General features: G+C 40.5%; 2 protein-coding genes across 2 annotated transcripts; both read left to right on the top strand.

The window, feature by feature from the left end:
- Positions 1-2701: 2701 nt before the first annotated feature.
- Positions 2702-8656, top strand: SARC_07847 (hypothetical protein). The gene is made up of 7 exons (XM_014298201.1): positions 2702-3279; positions 3818-3971; positions 4194-4482; positions 6406-6623; positions 7296-7577; positions 7863-8002; positions 8504-8656. The coding sequence occupies exons 1-7, from the start codon at positions 3122-3124 to the stop codon at positions 8610-8612; spliced, it is 1350 nt and encodes a 449-aa protein (XP_014153676.1). The 5' UTR covers positions 2702-3121; the 3' UTR covers positions 8613-8656.
- Positions 8657-10037: 1381 nt separating this feature from the next.
- Positions 10038-10271, top strand: SARC_07846 (hypothetical protein; the record flags this gene model as incomplete). The annotated part of the gene is made up of 1 exon (XM_014298200.1): positions 10038-10271. The coding sequence occupies one exon, from the start codon at positions 10038-10040 to the stop codon at positions 10269-10271; it is 234 nt and encodes a 77-aa protein (XP_014153675.1).
- Between the last annotated feature and the right edge of the window lie 5099 nt (positions 10272-15370).

The raw sequence follows: 15370 nt of genomic DNA, 5'->3' as shown, positions 1-15370 counted from the left end.
TGTGTGTGTGTGTGTGTGTGTGTGTGTGTGTGTGTGTGTGTATGTATTTGTATGTATGTATGTACAAATATATAGTTAAATATATATATATACATATATATACCTCGCCATCAGGTGTTGCAAAAGTTACTTCACTGCCATTGTATGCTTCTACGACGCAATCCTGCAACCAATCATAACCCTTCTTGTTGAGTGCAGTCTTTTTCTTGGTCTGGAGCCACACACGGTTCCCCACTATACAATTATCCATATTGCTAAATCTGTACGCTACGCGTAGCACACGCTTTAGGTGATTGCTTGCAATTAGTTAGTCGTGATTGATGCCATAAACCTATATGTGCATGCTCGTTCGCTTCACAAAACAAGATTGGTCTGTAATTAGTATACGGTACGCATCAATTGCTGGATGTAGTTTTGCGTATGTGTATGTGTATATGTATGAACGTGTGTGATATCCAAGAAAGTTTTGAACAGTTTACCTCAGGACCTGAGCCCCAGAGTATAATAAGGTTTTGAACTGTTCACAATTTACAAGATCATGACCAATATCTTATGTTTTCTACAAAGTTCGTGCGAAAAAGCCGAAATCACTACAAAATTTTGTATTTGCAGATCTTTCTGATAAGAGATTTTTCGAAATAATACGGTATATGCACGATCAAAATTGCTTGTTGTCAAGTGATTTCTAAATCCAATAATATTGCTCAGAATAACTATATATTGGCTAATTATATTCCAGTTACGTTAATTGTTATAATAAATCCCTATATGATTGACTGAGAGTCTTATCTGGAACTTCAAATACAAGCAAAGTCAAACTAATATATTATAGTAATTTTATATATATTTCCGGAGACTTGGTAAATACAGTACACTGCTAAAACGCGCGAACCGCCTCTCGTGCATTACATTCACATATCAATTTCCAATGGGCAATGATGAGTTCGCGCGAGAAATATACACACTAACGGGCATCAAGGTCACCGAAACCTTTCACTACAGGCAGTTTTCGACGTTCCATATACACGCTATCTACAGTTTGTTTTGTTGTCATGTGGTTTAGCAATTCTCCCTCTTAGTTTGGATTTATTGGAACCTGGAATTCCGGCCATACTTTTAGCCTTTTCTGTATTCACACGTGTATACTTATATAATTTCCATGCTCACTGTGAGTAAATTTTTATTTCCAGAGGATATGCTACCATGTGTGTTATCATAATCGTCACACATGTTGTCGACACGAATCTGCAATTCTATAAATACACGATACTAGGCAATTCAATGTAAACTCAAATCTGTTGTTAGTCATGTACTGTACACTCTTAATAGATGCCTGAGACTAAACTGCATCGTTAGCATGTGATATTATACGAAGTTCATTGATACATATTAGATTCAATATAAGTATGGTTCTATCTACTGTTGAATTGACATGCATAGTGCAAGTTGCATAACTTTTTAATAGCTGTTCACTATTGAATAAATCCCCGACTCCCAGAAAGGCATCGATATCGACCCGCAACACCTCGTTGAACTTGAATTCAATATCTGGATAGCAAAAAGCATGTGAAGAATTTACAAGGTGACATACACAAATCCTAAAACATTTGGATTTCATAAATCTTTGAGATGTGTGCCAAAATATACATCCCCACCGGCAGGCTCCCCCCAGCAGAGACAAATTCTGTATACATACTCTCTGTACAAGAAGCAGTATGTATTTATTTACAGCACCATACATACGTCATTATTGACTAAATAAATGCTGACTCACCATAGCCTTCTAAACAACAAACAGAGGCCCCAGAGCCCCAGAGTCCAGACTTCAGTACAATAACGGTACTATTTTCACAAGTGTGTGCATATGTAGTGCATACAAACTGCATAGCCCCTTGGATTATGCCACAGGGCCACAAGCCCACAGCCCACAGCCCACAGGATAGGCCACAGACGACAGTCTACAGATGAGAGTCATGACTCATGAGACTCAATCCTCATCAGTCATCAGTCCGTGACTTAGTGACAGAATCTTCATTCTTCAATCTTCTTGTTCTTTCTGGATGTTTTTTTTTAAACCCCAAATACAAAACAAGAGTATGTACCTAAATATGTACTATATCTATAAATAGTTTCTCATGTACTTTCGGACACGTCGGGCCGTCGGTGTAAATTGATTTTTTTAACTACTATTTTATCATTTAAAAAAAAACTAATCTGATTTCTCTGTTGTACTCAACTAGTCATCGTTTTTATAAAATATTTTTTCACAAATAAATGGTTTTAGGGTTTTAGGGTTTGTATATCTGGATTGCAGTCAGCGGTGAGCTGCACTATGCCACTACCAGCACAGTGCACCACTGCACACAAACGATAAAAATAAATCTAACCCCTTGTTGGTTATTTTTAAAAAATAAAACCAGAGCACGAGCGCCGAGTCGCCGACGGGTCCGATTTTATTTGATAGGATAAGAATAAAAAAATAAAATGAGCATAAGTATTCCATAGAAGCTAATATGGAAATTTCTCCGCCATCTGGTACATTATAACCCAATCATAATCAATACAGATGTACTCTCGTTTGGTTCATGGAACGATACGGAAAACTTTTGGTTAAATAAAACCGTCACTTTTAAAAAATACAACAAAAAAATATAACGACATTTCAAGTTATAGTTGCGACAGTAGTGACTTGTGAGTAGTGACTCGCGGAGCCTCTGGTGACTGGTCATGGTGGTCGGTGGAGGGTAAAAACGAAATTGTATCATCCTTCTTAGGCTCACAGTAGGCGCTGGGGCTTGGGCCTGCAATCCTGCATTCTGCAACTTCAAGTCTGCAACAGTGTAACTGGCCACTGCAATGGCAATTGGCATTTGGCAAGCGCTCGCGTAGTCGCGTATGTATCTTCGTACGGATTGGATATATTTGGTAATAATGTCTCCAGAGGGCAGAGGCCCAGTGCAGAGGCCCAGTGCAGTCTCTTTTTTTTTAACCAAATAAAAGTGATAAATAGCTTTATGACTGTCCGACAAAGCTATTCATTCCACAGTCCACACTCCACACTGGTTTGTATCTGGACAGACACATACACACTACACAAGTAGATTCCTTTGAATAATCAATAATGAATGCGCTACGTACCGTGGCCAGGACGGCGTTTGCCCATCGTCCTCTGGTTTCTCAGCTGCGCACAGCTGCACCCGCTACCAGCATGATGAGCCGGTTCTTCCACGCAACACAAGCGCCAAAAGCGGAGGCCCCGCCGTTGTCGCAGAAGACCATGTATGTGACACTCGTTGCCCATGTAGATACTTAGCTGAATTAACCTAAGTTTATTCGATTTATTTTTGTTTTAACCTGCCTTGATATTTGATTTATTTATGCTTTATTTGAATTTAGTTGTACATCGGACATGTATCTGTACTGGCTTTCTTTCAATCTTGATGTCTTAACATCATCAACGTAGTGGTATTAGATGGGAAGTTAGTGTTTCTAGAAGCGTTATGTGTAGTGCCGTTTACATTCAAGCTTTGATTTTTTAAGTTGTTGATAAACAATAGGATAGGTGAATTCAAATCCACAAACTTAGTGAGGGATGTAGATTAGTGAGGTATGAATATATAAATACATATATATCGTTGAGTGGGTTTAGAACTCTAAACTACTGCTAGCTCGTGCTTGTCAAATCCCATCAAAACCATCACAGTACAGCGTGTGCACGAGAACTAGCATACTCAGCTTATATAAACTATATCACTTTAAATCCAGAAGCCCTCAAAAACATCCAGGCATTCATCACTTCTCAATTTCTCCTAAACAGTGACATAGTAAAGAGCTGTGCCCCCGTCCTAGAGGTACATGGATACGACATTGCCGCAAACATGTACAAGAGAATGTTTGCCAACCACCCAGAGGTCGCTGAGCTATTTAACCCCTCGCATCAAGTGCCCAATAAGGACGGAAAGGCTATGCAGGTGAGTTATGAGTCAAAAACTGTACCCGCCTATCAGATTACAAATGTAGCAACGAATAGAATCGCATTAAGCCTAGACACGTAATAGCGGTTTTTCTTCTATACACATGCCGTAGAACCCTGGTTTCATTCAATATATTGTTGTGTTCTGAATTGTTCATTCTAAAAGTGAATGGCGTATGGCTTAACGTATTTACAAACTGCACCTATTCTATACCCATAGCCATGGGGACTGAGTTGTGCCGTACACGCTTACGCACTCTACATTGACGACCTGGGCATGCTGGCCGAAGCCGTTGAACGCATTGCACAGAAGCACGTGAGTCTAGACGTACTGCCCGAACACTATGGCATTGTAGGGGAGAACCTACTGTGGTCTATCAAGGACACATTGGGGGACGCAGCTACGCCTGAGATCATGGCTGCATGGGAAGAAGCGTATGGTTTCTTGGCGTGGGTGTTCATTCAGCGAGAGGAGACCTTGATGGCTGAGAAGGCCAACCAACCTGGTGGTAAGTGCGGTACTACTTTGCCAAGAGCGTATCGTATATATATTGTGAGTAATACATGTATACCTGCAGCTACAATTATACAATCGCTTCTTACTGTGTGCACATACCTATAACACTTTATAGTCAATACTTGAGGCATTACTTGCAAACGGAAAGTTATGTGTATCTAATATATACATTTATACCTTTAGAAATGAATATATATTCATATTAAGTGCATGAGAATGCCAACCAACCTGATGGTGAGTGCGATGCTGTTGTGTCAAGAGCGTGTGCATATTGCAAGTCATGATTCTATACTTGCAGCTACATTGATGTTCCTAGATATACTGTTTATACAATCGATCTACTTATATGTTATGCACATACCTATATCACTTTGTAGTCAATACATAGGTTACTACCTGTACACTCAAAATTGCGTATATTATGAACTAATAATACAATACATACGAGTGTCTATTGTATATACCTGTGTGTGTGTGTTTATGTATATATGTACAACCTGACCTTTATGGGCGAGAATACTCAACAACCTGCGAATATGACATGTATTCTTGCATCTTTGATTATGTTCATATTTGTATGGTTTACTCAGCCGATTTTGCGTGTGCACATACCTACAACACTTTTTAATCAATACTTTAAAGTGATTACTTGCACACCCAAAATTGCGTATGTTATGAAAATTGCTGTATTGTGCATTTATAATTCAATATATACATGTATCTATTTGATTTATATATTTATATACATTTTCATACATATATGTGTGTGGATGCGTATGTGTTTAGGCAGACCTTATTGGCTGAGAAGCCCAACCAACCAGGTGGTAAGTGCGGTACTGCTGTGTTGAGAGCGTGTACATATTCCGAGTAATACATGTATATTTGTAGCTGCACATATGGTCAAATTTGTATAGATTATACTTTGCTTGCCTGCTGCATGCATACACCTATACTACGTTGTAACCAACCCAAAAGGTGTTACTTGCACGCACATTGTCGTATATACGGCATATAATGCATTAATGCACCGATATATACATGTGTCTATTGTATATTTATAACTGTTTTTTAGTATATTCAATATGTGTATATATGTACATGTAGATATATAAGAGTATGTATATGTAAACACGTAGTCGACGAATATTACTTGCGCACGGACACTAGCGTATATAAGGCATAATATGCATTAATACATCAATACATACATGTATCTAATATATATTTATAGCTGTGTACAAGTATATGCAATGTGGATATACGTGTATATGTATATACGTATATGTGTATATTTATATATATATATATGTCGTAGTCAACACTATATTTAGCACTTATATGCTCAAAAAAGCATATGCACAGCATACTATGCAGTATTGCTTAAATATCGACATGAACCTCGAGTTTTTTCATTGTGTATATACGTATGTATAACCTTTTATATATATATAAATGTGTGTGTGTACATATTTTTATTACATGTATATACACGCATTTACGTACATTTATTTGTTTTGTGTATATGTATGTATGTATATCTATATCTATCTACATATCTATTTATCGATATTTTTATATATGCCGGACAGCTGTACTCTGTCTGCCACGTGCATACTGTACCTACCCTGGGGTTGCCCTAGACCCGCGTACATAAAATACATACTTGTACGTTTAAATCGATCGTATTCATACTCCAACGCATCCGTGCACACATGCATGTTCTCAGTCACTCTCACGTTCGCTTCCAATCCGAAACCACGACTACAAACCCTCCAACCAAACTAAAGCTAAGGTTAAACCCTACAAATTCTAAACACACCCTAAGGCTAGTCACATACGCCTACACGTACAAACCATCCACCACTTGACACCTGGCACTGAGCAACAAGCATATCCGCCAACCCTTCCCACACAGGCTGGCGTCACTGGCGAAACTTTGTAGTGGACCTCAAGAAGCGAGAGAGCGGCAACATCATGTCACTCATACTAAAGCCCGAGGATGGGGGGCCTGTGGTCAAGTACGAACCAGGACAGTACATTGGCATTCGCATTGAGAATGGAGACCATGCCACACAGCGCAACTACTCGCTTTCCAGTGCACCCCGTGACGACTACTACCGCCTCTCTATAAAGGTGTGTTGCGTGGTGTGCGCGTGGGTAGGCGTGTTGAATGTGCTGTGTATGTGGATGGGTGCTATGTGTATGCGAAGTGTTTGCATGAAGATTTTGTTGTGTATGAAGGATGTATTATATACAGAGTGTATTTGTAGAGGTGTCGCCATGAGTGCGTATATACCTGGTGTCTGGCACATGTGAAGCTGGTGGAGAACCATCCTACTACATGACATTTATCGCTATGGGTGTCGTCTAACTACCCTGGAGGCTTTACCAAGTGCATACGTTTTCTTATACTTGCCAGCATTTTATATTTGGTCTTCGAATGGGTGCGGGTATATCATAGCGTAGATTATACTGCCTGCTGTCTGCGAGAGCTAGCCAGGAGTGGTGAGTGATTGTCAAGGTATAGGTTTGACTGTGTGAGAGGAAAAACTACGTGCGTATGCTGATGGCGTCTTAACATTGACGTTTTTTGAGCTGTTGTCTCGGAATGAGTTCCTGTTGGGATATCGAACCCTGTCAGGGTCTGCTTGACGCATGTATGGGTTGCTTTGTCCTTGTACTTTCCCTTGAATCTCGCGTTCTGTTCTTCCCAACCTGATGAATCGGATGCTTATGTACAGAATACCTCAGAATGATCCATTTCAAGTCACTTACACAACATAACATATCCTATACACCCCATAGCGTGAAGAAGCTCACGGTCTGTGTCCTGCTGGTTACGCATCCAACTGGGTGCATGACAAGCTGCAAGAGGGCGACATTGTTAAACTGTCCGTCCCGTCCGGAGACTTCTTCCTTAAGGAAGGTAGTGACAAACCCATTGTGCTGCTGTCGGGTGGGGTAGGTATCACCCCCATTGTGGCTATGCTGGATCATCTGGTGGAGAATAAGTTCAACAATCACGTCACAATGTTCAGCGCTGTGCGTAACGCGGGCGTCGAGGCATGGCACAAACATATCGAGGAGGTGAGTTTCTGAAGTATACGTGCATGTGTACGTGGCTTAAGTTCCAGTTGTCAAGGCTCTGTTTCACCGTGGAAACGACATTTACATGCAGTAAGGTGAAATGGCTTCTAACTCAACGTCTTCATCTATAGTCAAATGTCTTCGGACTTAACACCTGCATCTATAATCAAATGGCTTCTAACTTACATCTTCATCTACAATCAAATGTCTTCTAACCTAACATCTTCATCTATAATCAAATGTCTTCTAGCCTAACATCGTCATCGGTGCTTTCCTCGATCCTAGATTGGTAGCCGCGAGATGAACGTGCGCGTACACTTCCTCTATGACGAGCCACCAAATGATTCCTATCCCAAGGGCCCTATCACAATCGATCACCTGAAGAGAGCCCTTACCAGTAAAGACCAGGAGTTCTACTTCTGTGGGTATGTATGTCCTCATGTATTGTAACGGGTGCAGTTTAGGTTGGTGCTGGAATACGTGAGTGCCCATTGCTCGGTATACCCTGACAGTTGCCTCTGTCCCTGTGTATCAAGGGTGCATTGAGATACGAGGCAACTAGGCTTCAGCTCTCCACGTGATTTACAACTGTGTAGCACGTAGCACTCAATATAGTAATAGTGTTTTATCGCTGCCTTGTAATTCATACACGTTTGGAAAGCCTCGCTTTCTTTTTAGTGCACACGATTTCGTACATCAATATTTGTACTTGACCTGCAGTATTGCGTCTTGTAGATTTCTGATCTAAATAGTTGCATTGGAGTCACACAGCGCTGCCTTGTAGGTTTTGCTCTAGTTGTCGTGGCATTATAGATTCGTTAGTCATCACGGACTCGGTCAAAAGTCTCAAAAATGCTCAGGACTCCCGCAATTCATTAAACGTGCCAGAATACTTATTATTATCATTTTTGTTGTTTTATCTCCAGCCCACAACCCTTCATGAAACAGATCTACAACGGCCTTACGGAGTGGGGTGTTCCTGAGAAACAGATACACTTTGAGTTCTTTGGGCCAACGCAAGCGATGCAGGCGTAATATAGCCAGCTCAATAAAAATAATAAACAATGAATACTCATCCATCGTTCAATTTTCCAACCATGCGCCTGATTTCACGCCATTGTGGCTCGAAGCTTGATACGCAAATACAACAATCTGAGCTGCCAAGTAAACCGCCTTGTAGGTAATTAAGGTACTTGCTTACAAGATGCGTGTTGAAGACACGCCTCCCTGTTTTTGTACCCTGAATGTGCGATATATGCAGTGATAGTTCAAATGGTGGATATTATACTCTGTATTGACAAAACGAGAAATACGCTCTGATTATTATCAAATACAATTTAACTGTTAAGGCAGGAGCGATGCATTTTCTGCATAACTCTGTTCAAGATTCGCTTACTTGCCCTGGCTGGACTTTGGATTATAACAACTGAACGCTCAATGACATACAATCGTGTCTATGTAAACACGGAGCAGAGGCGTGTGTGAACGAATCAAAAAATATACAGGAAGCTGCGACGTGTATAATATATACATTGAACCCCTTGGAAAGGGCAGTTAGCTTTATAGACTGTGTTATGCAGAGAAGTTATTTACTTGCTCATATTGAACTTCATTTGGCCGTGAGCGCTCTAGTACTAGAATCTACAACCTTCGATCAATCACAATCTCTACATGAGAATACAGCGTGACACTTCGACTGCTCTCAAGCCGAAATTCTAAATAAACCTCAGCGATGTAGTTGCAAGTGAGAAATTACAGTAGCCCTATCATTTGATATTGGTTGTACAGTTTGATAGATACTGATGCGTGACTTTTCAAATTTATTGCCATGTTGATATTCCACCAAAACCTTTATCACCACTCGTTTTGAGGTATCCAAGTATGCTTCTGGTTTTGGTCTCGCAATACAATAGGTTTTGGTAAGATCTATAACAAACTAAATATAGAATGGTAGAAATATAACGAAATAGCAACTCGTGACGTTCGCCCGCAGGAAAACTTGAATATTGCAAGTTTTAAAATTCAAGCAATGTCGGAAAATGCGTGACGACCCAACAAATCAGCAAGCACTCCTAAAAATAATCTTTCCGCACTGTCGTGTACTCATCTGTTTCTGAAGGTGCTACTGTTCTTGGTCGTGTTTGCGTCGGCTAATAAGTTTACACTTCTTGTGTCATCATCACGCATAAAGAACATAAAATGGGTGTGGAGCAGACCTATCCTCCATCAGAGGACTGTCAATCTATCGACCGTAGTGGCCACTTTGATCGGATGTGTGGATTGTTTCGTTTTAGATAATTCCAATAAGCTGATCGGAGGGGAAAATTTATTTAATTGTGTGATATCGACATGGTGCCTAGAGTATATAGTAAGTACGATAAAATGAGCCGATGGCAGTAAGTACATAAATGAGTAGGGGCAAATAGGCCAGCCATAACTTCATCAACTCAAACAAACACAATGCCGACAGCCCGAACTGCAATAGGCATAACCACTCCAGCTATGGAAGAAGGAGCCATAAAGTCAGACGCTACCCCACATGCCATCCCTTTAGAACGACCAAAGAGCGGCAATGCATGCACTGTAGGTATCCTGGAGGACAAACTGTATGCACAAAAGATGAACGAGACCATAGATATTGGAGTGTTCCACAAACTCAGTCAAGTAATTGTTCATACGCACCAACCAGATTGATCCCAAATGTAGATCAATGGTCGTCAGAACTGCACGATAAAACCATGAGCCTGTGAGAAAGACGATCACGATGAGTGCGTTGCAGTCAGTGGATTTATTACGTGTAGGCACCAAAATCTCATAACAAGTTACTCAAACTGTGTGGGTTCCCCAAATGGCCAGCCAATAAAAACTCAGTAAGTCTGATTGTCGGGACATAATAGAGTTTGCCTCTCAAGCAAAAGATCTCTTATCAGCAACATGCCCTTATTGAAATACTTTTTTGTTCAGACCATACCAATATAAGATGATGGGAACAAAAGAACGATCGCAGAGAGATATCACTATTAAGAAATTTCGTTGAACACCATTCCGGCACTGACGCCAACGGCTTTCGTTTATGCAAATTGGCCACAATCTACGTTCATTAAGCAGGGCATGGACCTCTCGATTCAATGTGTACTTTGGACGCAGAAAAAATCAAATAACTAAATACATACATCAGTAAACGCACCGGGCACAACAGTGCTATGGTAAAAATGACTGAAGAAAATCAGGAGAGTCGATCTTTTTGAGACATGGCACACATCACTCAATGTATCTACCTTTTTTCTGTCATGACCATGTATGACCGTCTACATATTGCTTGTTCATCGTTTCTTCCACTGTGTTGTGACCCACTGTGTGGTATAGTGCTATGAGAGTAGAAAATTCGTCGTATGTGACTGTGTCCCTGCTGACTCGTCGGTGGTTTATACAGCCGAGATATTTTTATTTCATCGAGAACTTCTGGGATGAACTCACAATGTCGAGTTGCCCACGCATTTATTTCATCTGCCTACTTTTGAAGTAGTACATTCTGTTCTTTCGTGTAGATCTTGGCTGTGTGTGCAATATGTGCTGCCGCAAATAAGTCGACTGTAGATTTCCCAAACCGTCGTTCTGTTTCTTTGTAAAATCGTGGTTAGTTTCTTCCTGATCGTTGTATGTGTTCGTGGTGGCTTCTTTCAATCCATTTTATGTTTTGATATTGAACATACGTTCACGTGTTCATGATAGCATGTCGACGACTTGGTTGTCTGTTCCTGGTACATGTATAATCGAGTAGTGGTTGTGAAGTGTTTTTTTTGCGATCCACTCTACTAGCATGGGGTGCAGCAGTTTGCTGTTGCTTCATCTGACATAATGCTTTATGATCTGTCCATGGCGATATATCACCCCTTTTGACTTCTGACTGCATTGTGTAGCAGCGGTGTGCACCTATTCTGTTACACTTCGCCGTGCTAATCTTCTCGTTTGATAAGGAGAAGACGTCATTGATCAGTGTTGAGCGGACATTGTGGTGTGAGTACACGTGAACTGTTTTGCTTCTGTGCTGTACTGCCGTGAATCTCAAAATAGAACTCGATTCCATCCCCACGTTCACACAGTCTTGAACACTTACTGATGTTTATGGTGAGTGTAGACGCTTATCTTTGTCTTGGCCTCGGATATGACTTTTGCCTGTGAGCATGATGCGATTCTATCTAATTAACGAACCTTGGGTTCGTGTGAAGGGATTATGTATTTGTTTGTTTGTAAACTTTGGTGTATGTCAGTTTATTTGGTGGTAAAACGCAAACTTCGTTTCTGTGTGTAAAATTGGGTTGTGTTGTTTCACAGGCTAAGTTGTTTTTGTATTTGATTTTGTTTGGGCCTCATTGGAAGTGTATCGGAACCTCTGTATTCTGAAAGTTCGATAATTTGTATGTGTGTGTACCCCCTGCTCCAGGTGTACGTACACTAATTGTTTTGGTTTGTGCGTGCTTTGTTCTTGTTCTGAATACAGCAAGAACGAAGTCTTTAACCTGGATTGGGCTTGCTTGATGCTGAAGTGTAGTACTCTCGCTGTTTTGTTTCGTATTTTTACGTTATGTATTGTGTGCAATACTCTATACTTGATCTATTTCTGAGTATAGGGGTGATTGAGTCCTTTGCAGAGAGTATTGAGCCGTGCCTCAATTCTCTGTTTGTTGCGTCGTGCAGTGGTAGTCTATGTCATGAACACAACTGGTAAAAGCGAAACCTTATGCAGGACTTTTTAATACTCGGATACATTTCTAAAAATAAATATATCACTTTCTCTGTTACAGTGTTACGTACTCTCAGTCTCGGGCCTCGGCTCTCGGCTAGCCGGTGGCCCACGTCCTATGAATAGAAAAACCTGAGCAGAAGTCTCAATTTACTCTTACGTCCTCTCGAGCTGACCCACCTATACATGGATTAATTTGAGAACAAGTCAAATTACTCTCAGGCTGATGGCGTAAAACGTTCTTCAAGTATTTAGAAAAACGTCTACTCCTGTAGTCTCTCAAGGATATTATTGTCGATATTGAGTGGTATTCTGGGACTTACATTTCCACCTTCATTTTGTGAGTGTGGTGCAGTGTTTGTATCACCTTATGTGTCACTACTTATGCACAACACTTATTGAGTGATCGGTTGCTATCGATGCCCACTCAGAAACAAAGATCATATTTACAAAGGCCTTTACGTTGCTTGTATTGAAATTGTGTGCTGCGCTCACTTCTTTGTCCGTTGCACTCATGCGATGGGCTATATATGTCCTCTTCAAACTTAAATCTTGTGCGCACAAATTTAAGATAGAACGCTGGTTGATTACTATAGATACTCAACCCGAAAGAAGATTTTATTTGTATTGACCTTCACTATATAAATATTGTAACTGCGGGATGAGCTTGCCTCGGTGTTCATTGCACACTTACAGTATGTTATTTATGTCTCTTAGAGCTTGAATAATGTGCACACAACAGTTATAGACCCTGACAATGCGCGTTTTTAAGATATTCTTTCAAGACTCGCGATTTCCCTGAACTTATCGAAAGCCACATTATGACTCCGGTTGCTTGTATTTTATAGCTTTGGGGACCGTCTGTAGTGCTTCATCACTCTATGTCACTGTTTGTGATCACTTCTGCTACGACCTGCGCCATGCGTTGCTTACTTTCGTACTCTGATTTAGAATGTGCTCACTTTCAATGTTTGTTATGTGAGGGTGACTCATTAGATACGAACAGATAAAATAAGAAATATATTCTCAAGTGCGAACCTCTCAGCTAGGTAAAAGTCATAGGCTGCGGGATTCCTAATGTCTTTAATTGTATTTTATGTTTCTTCATTAAACTCGCAAAGTGTTTAACTTACATGCGGGGTCCCAGTATCATTTCCTGGTTCTACGTCCCAATTTCTGATGACTCTAATATCAAGAATTTTGAATTTGGACCTGAAACTTAGCATTTGATACACCAGGACTTGAACTGATTTGCGTTTAAGCCTGTTGGGCATGATATAGCCATGGCTGGTTTGAAATATAACTGTTCATATTCAGTTAGTAGCTCTCCTTTCGTCCTGCGTTTGTGGGGTTGGCAGCAACTGTTGTGTAGGGGGATACTTCCTGGTCGGCACCAACAGAGGAGAAAGTAGAGCCGATGATTCGTTTTGAAAATACTGGGTTGACTTATGAAGACAGGAGTTTTGGTGAATAAAGGGCCTTGCCAGCTTCTTCAGAACACAGTACTAAATGGTCAAACCCAGCTTGTTGGAAATGACGAAGCTATTTCACCCTCTCGAGCTGTTTGAATAAATAGGCCGGAGCATACGTCGATACTAGATACATCAACGAAGTGATAAAGTTCGTGTGAAGAGTCGGGCCCGACCAACATGGATGTTCCTTTTAACACATCATTTACGAACGTGCAGGCTGCATGACAAGAAGCTGAGTAGTGGAGAGAGAACTTTATAGAGTTCAAGTGCGATAGCAGCGCTAAAATGACTGGGATACAGTGTGACCACCAATTCATGATGGCACAGAACGTTTCCTTTTTTTTCGGCGGTTGTTGGCGATGGAATACACAGAATTGCTTTTAGGCGGTCTTCAGTTATCTTTGTATAACTATTTATTACTTGGCAACCATAATAAATTTTAATAGCATCCCGTAGTAGAGCTAGCTGATACTTGGATACGCGTATGTAAGCCAATCCCTTGCTCTATACAAATGGTAGCGTAGGCATATAGTCCCAGTGTCGTTCAAGAAAATGTTTTTCCCAATGCGCCATACAGCCTTCGTCAATAAAGTATTCGAATACATTTTGTAGGGCCCAAAACTTGATGTTCATTACTACCTGGAGCCTACATATACATACGTCTTCATCTTAACTTAAAATACCCCCGCGATCGAGCGCCATACAGTTCTCTAGAGATTATCAGGGTCAAATAGTGACTGATTGAAAGAACAGATTATGTTCATAGTGGAATGAAAAATATCGAAAGGAAAACACAAACAACTCACCTCATTTTAGCTGATGATAAAACTGCTAAGTGTGATACAATGGCCACAGATGTTAAAATCACCCTGGCCGATGATAGGAATATCACTACCCAAGCTGTGATAGTTAAGATGTCACAGAAGTACGACATTAAAGTCGGAATGAGCGATTTACTCACTCTAGGTATAACCGTAACTGGTGTACCAAATAACATAGATCCATTAAAGGATCAATCAGACGAAAACTGTCTGAATCCATATAAGCCCCCGTCAGACACAGTCAAGGCATTAATACCTGACTTTGCGAACAAAATCATGGATCTGATTTTAGTTAATAAGAAGATAAAGATCACAGATTGGGCAAAACTCCGCTTTAACGACGGATGTGTCAGCCTTGACTTAACCAAGATAGACTTTGCACAGTTAAAGTGTCCTTCAAGGAACTATGTATTCTGGAGACACGAGGCTGTGGTAAAAGAACAAGTTGAGAAATGGCTAGCAGATGGAATGATAGAAATTAACTATCAACAGACGCCAGTTAACTTGGCACTGCTAGCCGTAGACCAACATAACTCTGACGGATCGTTTAAGAAAGTCTGAGTATGTTAAGATATGAGTACAATGAATAAATTATTGCCGACTCATAGCTTTTACTTACCTCGTATTACCGAGCTACTGCGAAGGATGGAAGGTGCTACAGTATTTACAACTATTGTAGAAATACGGCCTCCGGTCAGTCTAAAATATCAAGATCAATTGAGATAATACATTGGTTTTTATTTGTATTTTAAATAC

This window comes from Sphaeroforma arctica (genome assembly GCF_001186125.1).
Source record: "Sphaeroforma arctica JP610 unplaced genomic scaffold supercont1.651, whole genome shotgun sequence".
NCBI lineage: Eukaryota > Ichthyosporea > Ichthyophonida > Sphaeroforma > Sphaeroforma arctica.
The sequence above is the reverse complement of the archived record's forward strand: the minus strand, read 5'-3'. Positions and strand labels throughout refer to the sequence as shown.

Excerpts from the sequence above, each read along its gene's own strand:
- SARC_07847 (XM_014298201.1), top strand. The coding sequence starts at position 3,122 with ATGAATGCGCTACGTACCGTGGCCAGGACGGCGTTTGCCCATCGTCCT. Across the intron at positions 3,280-3,817 it reads CCGTTGTCGCAGAAGACCAT|TGACATAGTAAAGAGCTGTG; the intron begins GTATGTGACACT and ends TCTCCTAAACAG. Across the intron at positions 4,483-6,405 it reads GAAGGCCAACCAACCTGGTG|GCTGGCGTCACTGGCGAAAC; the intron begins GTAAGTGCGGTA and ends CTTCCCACACAG.